Source organism: Lissotriton vulgaris, chromosome 6, assembly GCF_964263255.1.
Source record: "Lissotriton vulgaris chromosome 6, aLisVul1.2, whole genome shotgun sequence".
NCBI lineage: Eukaryota > Metazoa > Chordata > Amphibia > Caudata > Salamandridae > Lissotriton > Lissotriton vulgaris.
In genome coordinates, this window is record NC_141694.1 from 291,997,395 (window position 1) to 292,006,928 (window position 9,534).

A 9,534-nucleotide genomic window follows, 5' to 3' on the forward strand; every position below is an offset into this window, starting at 1 on the left:
CGAGCTTCGCGAGCTTGCGTAGTAGCTTGCTGGTCCCATTTGCGAGCCGTTTTTCTTGCTCGGGAGCGCGTTGTTCGGGGCGCTGTCTGCGTGTTCGGGGGATTGTAGCGTGCGACCTTACCCATGTGTGGGCTATGGGCGCGGCCATCTTGTTTTTTCAATTGTCCCGCCCGCCCGCGTCCCCTACTTCCTTTTCCGGGTCGCGAATAACGCGTTCGCGCGGTGCACGTCTTGTTCGGGAACACAACTACTTGTTCACACTGACAAAGTGCGTGTTGGCGTGAAATTTCGCGCGAACTTACCCACGTGGTCGCGATGGGCGCGGCCATCTTGTTTTTCACACTCTATGCTATGGTTCTGGGCCTAGTTTTCTATCCACCTTATATCTCTTCAATCCTTACCTATTTTCACAGTTTTTCTTACTTTTTTTACTTCTCATCTATCTCTCTCTGTCCCTAAGTTTATATTTTGCATTTTATTTCTACTTTTCCACCTTTTTTTAGCTTTTCTACTGTTTTATTTTACTTCTTTATTTAAGCTCCTACTTCTTCCCACTAACTTTTTTTCCTTTTGTTCTAACTTTTCTTTTCCACCTCCACCTCCACCCCAGAACCACGGCAAAGGGGAGCAGCAGAACCGGCTCGAAGGGCAAGGCGCCTGCGCCCAAGAGCTGGCTGCCTTGCGGCAGAATGCGACCTGCAGGGGTGCAGGCAAAGAATCTTTTCGGGGAGGCGGAGGTGGCCGCCCTGGTTTTTTTCATCCAGCGCCACCTCCCCTTGACCTTGGCAGCAGGCGGCAGGCCAGGGTCCGGTTACCTGCCAGAGGAGCGTCACCGTCGGTGGGCGAAGGTGCGCCGGGTAGTCTACCGTCACTCAGAAATCCGGCGCACCCACCAGCAGCTGGCCCACCGGTGGGCAGACATTCTGGACAGGGAGCAGGACCTGTTGGACCTGATAGGTGTTAAAGTTGTGGGGCTTGGTGAGTAGCTAGTAATATCAATCATTTAATATATATTATAGTAGTATAAGTATTGTGTATAATTCTTGGATGAATAAGTAACACGGTTACTGGTGCGCTTAGTTGCATTGCAGATCAATTCCGTCTCAAATTCTTCTGTTATTGTATGACACAGGTGCTGCTTGCCACTTCTCTTACTGGTTTGTAACTTAGCGCTAGCTTGGGCTGCTGATTATTGATGTTAGAGTTTTTAGAGAACTGAAGTTAGTTGATGCTATTGATAGAGTCTAGTCCTATTGTCCTTTAGTGAAATAGTGGTGGATGGATAGTATTACTTCATATTTTTTAACGGTCTGCATGAAGCCTCCTGTCACTGAATGCTTAGTTAGTTCTTATTTACCCCACCCCTCCATAGAACCGGTTTGAGTTTGTTTACTGAGTGGTAGGCTTAGCACAGCAATAGCATGGTCAGGAGAGTCAGTAGCAGTTCTGACGCAAGCAACCAACAATTATGTGTATGTACAAATTTATGCATGTGTCCTCCATCTCATCATCTATGCATGTTTACGGGCAAAAATAAACTTGAAATGCCGACTTACTGAACAATTGGCCCGTCTGGATTCTTGAATAGGTGGTGTAGGTCAGGTGGTACTGGCTTCGTTAGTATTCTGCAATCAGAATGTTTATGGCACATTTGATTAGTGTTCTATAAGTAGACGGTCTGTGGATTTTGCAAGCCAGTAGTCATTTAGACTTCGAAGTCAATTTTATTGGAATTGTTGTTCCCTAAAATGTTTGAGAGGATTTTTGAATGAGGTCTTTGTTTCACAGCACTTAATGTTTCTCTTTATTTATTATTTCTTACATGATCAGCACCACCCAAGGGCAAGAAGACGGGGTCCGAGTTGGCGGGACAACCACAGGAGGAGCGCTCCTCTACCGCGGATCCTGCTGCTGGCCCCAGTAAGTCCTACAGTGCTTATATTATTAACAATTATATTTCCCTAACTTTTTAACGCACCTTATTTTTTCCAACCTATTAGTCCTCCTTCGTAATTCAGTGTTACCAAAACCTTCTTTAGTCTTAAATTTGTTTTCCAAATTTTGCGTAACTATCCAATGCCATCCCTGACTTTCAGTTCCTTCAAGCTGCCTCTGCCCCAAGACTCTCTGTGCTACTACTATTAGACTGTGTGTAGCTAAGCTTGCCCTGTTGGCCACTCTTTAGTTAAGGTATTCTTTTGAACAAAGCTGTGATAGAATAGCTGTAGCCACTGGGTTCATTCCTGTCTTTTGCGTTGTCATCTGTAATCTCCAGTTCTTGTCAATTCCCACCAACAAAAATGCACAACCAGATGTTTGCCTACTAATTTTTGTTCAGTTAGTATACTTCTACTACTGTTGTGATTATTATTCTCTCTCTGCACATACACATACAGAACTATGCACAAGAAAATAGGATGTTGTTGATGTTGGTGATAGGGAGGTTGGACCTTACACCCTGGTCACAGAACTCAGTCAGAAAAACCCATAATCCAATGACCGTCTAGTCTACCTACCTAAGTGTCTCGGTCATAGTCATTTGTCCCACTCCCGACCCCCACACGAAGATAGTTAGATATATACCCAATGATTTTAATACACAACCCACGCCAGAAGAGAAGAAGAAGAAGACTCTTTCGCTTACTCACTCGTTTCAGTCCACAGCACCCCAGACACTGAAAATATACCACAGAGTCTACGTGCAAGTTCAAAAACTTTTTTAATAACAAGCTTTGTATTGTCGTAAAATGAAGAAGATTAAATACTGTACATTTTGTAAATCTAGTGCACGATAGAGAAATGTGTGAATTGTGGGAGACCTCTCACCTTTGAACGTATACTGTTAGTGGTTACACATGCATCTTTCGAAAGCTCTGCAAATCCCTTGTTTCGTAGAAGGCAATCTTCTCTTCTCATATGCCTATGAGAAAAATGTTGCACGTTAGACAGTTGAATACAACTATGCCAGTTTTTAGCAGTCATCACATGGCAACAAGTGCAACATTATGGATAAGCAAAAGGGACTAACAATACTGGTTTGTCAATTGTATGCGACACTCATGTGGCCTCAATGGTGTCTTTCTTACTGTGCAACAAGCTGCGAGGTAACATGGGAAAAGCAGTAGACACGGATCTAAAAATGTTTATATGGCTCAGGCTAACTTTCCAAAGACTAGAGTAGGAGTAGATTAGATGACCCTAGGGACCATCTAATAAATTAAAACTAAACTCTGTCTAATGTGACTGCTGTACATTGGACGCAATTTGGACTAGTTACACTGTCACAACGATTCATGTTGTACGAAACTGTTTTTTCAATCTTCCTTCCTGGTCAAAAAAGTACAACTAGTAAAATAGGGGGAGGTGTGCAGGCATCTAAAAAGATGTACTTGCTTTTATAGGTGCACAATCACTACCGACCACCAGTGCAGACGGGGCCAGCGGCGATGCTAATGCCATCCAGGAGGGGACAGTGGCTGCAGCACCTGCAGGAGCACCAGTGGGGGAGGAAACATCAGCTGTGGGCGGTGGTAAGTTATATTCATTACTTATTTGCATTACTAGGTGGAAGGGGAACATTTCCCTCACTGTGCTATGAGACTTACTAAGAAAGTATGAATTTGAAGTTGGACTGGACAATATACAATGGTTGAAGAAGACACCCTTTATAGCATTACCAGTTTGAGTTGAGTAAACAAGGCCTCTTCCATCAGACTCCAACTCAGCTGTGAAACTTTTGGAGAAGACTAAAAGTCAGATCAGATGACCATGAGGGATGTGTTGAACAAAAAGGGAAAGAAGTGAACTAGGGTGAAAGGAGGAAGGACTAAAGAGATGTAATAATAAGACTTACTACCATAGAAGGATATTTTGGAAGGTTCATTCACATGGCTGATATGAATCGGATGCATGGGTTGTTAAAGGATGGGTAGAACTGTAAGGTCAAAGAAAATGCAGGCCTGGTTGGGCAAAAGAATATGGGTGCATGGATACAGTGGATAGCAAGAATCATGAGCGGAGTTTGTGTCAATGAAACCCAAGGCAAGGAAGGAGTGGACGCATGGGTGGTTGCTGGTGAAAGTGAAACCAGCTAAGCCGATAATAAAGAATGATAGACATTTACTTTTAATGGGTGGATGCCCCCTAAATGTATTTGAATATTCATCATAGGTGAAGACTGTCACTGGAAGCAGAGTCTTACTTTGAAAAAATAAAAGGAGATACAAAAAAGACTTTTGTTCTTCTTATGTGTACTCAAGGCCACCCAGTACTAGGGCAAGTAGAATGCCGGAAAAAACTTCAACAAATGCTACAGGCAGGGGAAGCAGGAGGACAGATTAGATAGATACTAAAAGTTGACACCAATTGTATGTACTGCGCTTGGTAGTGCTACTATGCCACAATGTACTGTTGAATTAATTATGAAGAGTTTCAGTTACAATTCTGTTTCTTTTTTTTAATAGATACTCATACTCCTTCCTCAAAACCATCGCGGAAGGAGTTGGCAGCCAGGGCCCGGCAAAGGAAATTGCAGGCCATTGTGGAGGAGTACCGCAAGCTGGTGGCTGAGGCTGAGGAGGAGGAGGAAGAGGCGGCGGCAGCAGCTGCCGCCTCTTCCAATGCGTCTGGCCCCAGCAAGGCTCCACCTGCAGGAATATGGCGCCGCGGCCAGGCAGCCGCTCACCGTCGGCATTTAACATCTGCCACCCCCACACACAATGGATGCAAATGTAGGTGCTGTGCATTTCGGCAAAAACTTCTCCTGCGGATGGCCAAGCTGGAGGACCAATTGGAGGAGCGCGTAAAGATCACTGTGCACAAACACCTTAAAGCCCGCCAACTGTAATGGACCCGGACCCTGTTGATTTGCCCCTTTTTTAATACTTTTGTTGGTGGGTGGGAATTGAGTGTTGGGGTTATTTTTGTGGGACATTCTTTGGACTTGGACATTGTTTGGGGTTAGGGTGGGGATTGGAGTGGGATAGGAGGATATTTTTATACTTGAATAAATGTTATTTATTTTCAACTTACACAGATTTGATATGATGTTGTTTTGTGGTGGGGTTACTGTGGTACGTCACAAGGTTTACTCTAGATGCAGGGCAGCGGCCAGTGTTTGATTGAAATACTTTATTAACTGACCACATGTGTAACATGCAAACAGATAGATGCTGTGCCCCTCACTCAGTTATATTTGTCCTATTAGTACTACCAGCCTCTCCTCCAATATCCCTCCCAGCAAACTTCTCTTCTTACCTGTGATGATTACGTTTGGCACCGCAAGGGCTGCATGGTTTCCCAAGACAACGGAGAATATGCAGTGGTTGTGTGATAGTAGTAGATTAGACTCCTACTAGCACTAGCATTGGAAAACAAAAACAAAGAGACTAATTTGCCTGAGAAAGAATGTGAGAGAAGTAGTACATAATACGGACAAAAAATACAAACAATATTGCAACTGCTAAACGAACTCAAAGAAATCAATGGTGTCGGGGACTGAAAAAGTAGAAGAAGATAACTGTAGTTGCGTTGGAGTCATTAAAACACAATACAAATCGTAAACGTAAATGCTCTAAAATTAAATTCAAACAATGCCAGCAATGATTTACATTTATTCGTTGGGTCACTTTGGGAAATGAATTGCCTTGTACACTATTACATAAAGTGAGCTTGGGTGGGCAAGCAGAAGAAGTTCCTCGCCCTGCCTCGTTGACATTTGATTCCATTAGAGTTGGTTTCACCACATCTTCCCCAGCAAGCGTGTGATCAATTGTTGGTGTATATTTTAATGTAGTAACATCACACCTCAATATAAAACCACACAGCCCGGGGGAAGAGGGTTAGGGTTTGATGAATGGATGGGAACGGGGGTTTGGGGAAAGGTTTGACAAACAAAAACAGACAACAAAAGCAAAACAATGAAGACGATGATTGCTGATCCACAATTCCCCAATAAATGTAAAGTCAATTAAGAACAACGAAATGGATCCACGATGAAGGTTTATTATTAACTGAATGGTTAATAAGAAGTGGTAATTACTCAACTACTACTACACAATTCAAAGGAAGTACTTCTTATGATATGAATGATATGATTTTTGCCTAGGCTGTATGCCCTCTGAGAAACCGTAATTCCTGTTGTAGCGGGCTGAAAGCTAGCAAACAAAATTGAGATACTTTAAGTGAACAATCAATTACCAAACACAAGCGTAAAATGAATGAAGAGGAAAAAGGAATCAAAGAAAAATATGAAAATGATACTAAAGTTAATGTATTATCCAGGGCCAAATGTGTAGTTGTATCTCGTCATTCATTTTTTCCTCCCTTCCATGGACACTGTTGTGACTGATTGACTGATGATATCATTCTTGGGGGGCGCCTCTGGCAGAATGATGATGATCAGGAGGATTGGTAAGGTAAGGTAAGTGTGAGTTGTTGCTCCACGTATAATAGTAGCGCTGGGTGAAAGGCCGGCCTGTAAGTGTTGATAAAAGAAGAAATGGGGTATTACAAAATAAGTTAACAGAATGAAAACATAAAAATCAATTACGGTGTAGTGCGAAAAAGACAAGACTCGTGAGCGAGAACATTTTCAGACTGAGGCTATTTGGATACATTGATTAACTCTACTCTTCTAGTTGCACAGCAGTCATCAGAAAGAACAACAAGATAGGAGCCAGCACAGAACAGTTACAGGGCCACACCACAACACCGGGATGTGAGTCTGTGGCCCAAACTCCATTTACCCACATTTTTCAGAGTTTCAGACAAAAGGCATATACATCAACCTAGTATTTCCAAAACAAGTGATTAATGTAATTGTAAATCAATGCGCCAATGTCAATGATACCACTATTCCATTCCACCACTGCACACACATGTAGCCTAGGTCTGCGGTGCTTCTTCTTGATTGGTTGTGTGTTTACCTTGTATTCCACTTCCTGAACATATTCCATCAATCATCTCTGATCAAACTGACTGACAGCGTGCAAAGATGGTATGGTGGTCATCATCATCATCATCCGGTGTGGCACGTGTACGTGTTCTCCAACTGACCAAAAACAGCAACTAAGTATGTATTGAGTGACTACGATTAAGTCCAGACTGCACCTGCAGTAGTAGGAGTACAATTGGATACATATTATTAAACAACATGGAAACATTGACCATCACTCGAGACACAAGCACTTTGAAACTACGAGTATTTTTCGACTTCATGCACATTTGCTCTGAGTCAGCAAGCAGCCAATGCAATGTATGGCATCATTTATTTCATATACCTGTCTTTCTCTTCTTTGTGACTGTCAGATGATCACAGATGCAGCAGAGCCTTCTGAAAGGGATGACGATTTTACTTTAATTTTGGAGCCCTGCTCAAGTTCTGACATTGAAGAGCTGTGTATGCCTGCAGACAGAGGTCTAGCCTTAAGACAGTGATGCATTTCAGTTTGGAAACAAAACAGAAGATGGCTGTAGTCACGTACGTTTCACTTGTTATGGAGGGACTGTTAGAGGCTACATTATTGCACTATTGTCCATCTCCATCCAAAGTATGGCAAGATGGAAATGTATTTAGGGTGAGTCAGGAAGATGGAGCAGAACTCTGATGAGTGGAGTGTACAGTAAATGCTCAGATGTGCAACTCCAATAGGTAATTAAAAGAGAAAGGAAGATGGTGTTGGTTTTCAAGTTTGAGTCAGAAAGACAGATACACACAAATAACTAAGGAAGGGAGAAATAAAGGAAGGGAGAATGTAACAATTTCCAAGCCTAGTTGTCAGGGAAGAGGAGCTCGTCCTCAAACCCTGGTGGTTCTTCTGACAGAAGTAGGTCCTGTAACCCAATACTTATTTCTTCCGACTCGCTCTCCTCTTCCAGCTCTGATTCACGGACTTTGTAGTCTGGTGGTATCAAGTGCTGGTTAATTTTTATCGTGGTTAACCTCTCCACGCTTTTGGGCGAGAGACTGGTCCTTCTCACAGTCACAATGGCACCAGCAGCACTGAACACACGCTCAGAAGAGACACTTGCAACAGGGCAAGCTAGATACTTTATCGCCAGCCTGCTGAGCAGTGGCCGTTGGCTTCTTGTCCTATACCAATACACCAATGGGCTTTGCTCCATGAACACCTCTGTTGTGTCATCCAGATAGGCCTGGACCATCCGCTCAATGTTCATTGGTGCTCTGGTTTTCTCGTCCTCTTTATGCTTTGCGACAGCAACTGACTTCCCCATCCCTTTATGTAGAAACCAAGCAGCTATTTTTTTGCTTGTGTCTGATGAATCAGATCCTGTTGGTGCGGTTGCAGTTATTGTTTGTGTTGGTGACTGCTGGGAAGCAAATGCACTGCTCGCATGCTGTGAAGAAGAACTTGACTCTGTAGGATGCTCAGTAGTAATTGCACTGTACTGGGCTGGCACTGGCAGGCCTCTAATTGAGAGCCGTTCATTTTCTAAATCAGTGGTTTCCTTGGCTATTACAGTTTTGTACTTGGCAACATCCTCTTCTGAAAAAGGAATTACTGCATTACTGTTCACAAATAATTTGTACTGTGGATCCAAAATTGTGGCAGTAATGTAATGTTGATGTGACAAAATCTTATTTTGAATCCTTGTATTCTCAGATAAGCAGATTGCCAAGGACTTCGCAAAATTACATGCTTCACGTTTTCCTTCCACACCTTCGTACGTTTCAGACACCTCCTTCAGCTCTTGCTCAAGCATGTACAACAATGGGATTGCTTGGCTCATAGTACAGTCCTCCCTGCTGACTGCACGTGTGAAGACCTCAAAAGGAAGTAGCATCTCAGTCAGGCATTTAATGAGGTCCCATTGCCACATCTCAATGGTCATGGCTTTAACATCATTATCCCCTGATCTTCTTGTCATGACATAAGCATTAAGTGGTATGTACTGCTCAAACAGCCGTTCGAGCATGTAATACGTAGAGTTCCAACGTGTTGGTACCTCCTGGATGAGTGCTTTGACTGGCATGTTACACTCACGTTGAATGACCCTTAGCTGCTTCCGGGCTTTAAAAGAATGATTGAAATGTGTGCAGATTCTTCTGTAAATGGTCAGTAAGTTGCTGACTTTGCTTTCACTTTTCAGAAAGTCTTGAACCACAATGTTAATGCAGTGTGCCAAACACGGGACTCTGAAATAGTGGCCATCTTCCATGGCCTTAATTACATTACTGCCATTGTCGGTGGCAACAAAACCAATATTGAGGCCTCTTGGTTGCAGCCATTCAAAGACCTTGCTGTTGAACACATCCAAAATGTTTGCAGCAGTATGCGATTGCTCCATAGCAAACATGGCTACAGTAGCATGTTTGCGAGTATCATTAAAAATCTCAGTAGTGTCAATGCCTGTAGATATCTTGTCTCTAACACCTGAAAAAGAGATCCAGTGTGCAGTGATGCACATGTAATCTGTGGCTTGGCTACTGCTCCACATGTCTGTTGTCAGGTGGATACTATGCACAGCACTCTGCTGCAAGGCTTTTCCAAGCAATTCCAGCACGTCGTGGTG

At 43.2% G+C, this 9,534-nt stretch overlaps 1 protein-coding gene across 1 annotated transcript; it reads right to left on the reverse strand.

Moving 5' to 3' along the window:
• Positions 1-7,770: 7,770 nt before the first annotated feature.
• LOC147707149 (zinc finger BED domain-containing protein 6-like) lies at positions 7,771-9,180 on the reverse strand. The gene has a single exon (XM_086925189.1). It carries the CDS (start codon positions 9,178-9,180, stop codon positions 7,771-7,773), a length of 1,410 nt encoding a protein of 469 aa, XP_086781315.1.
• Between the last annotated feature and the right edge of the window lie 354 nt (positions 9,181-9,534).

Bases quoted from the DNA above. Each gene is read 5' to 3' on its own strand.
- LOC147707149 (XM_086925189.1), bottom strand. From the start codon at position 9,180: ATGGAAGATGGCCACTATTTCAGAGTCCCGTGTTTGGCACACTGCATT.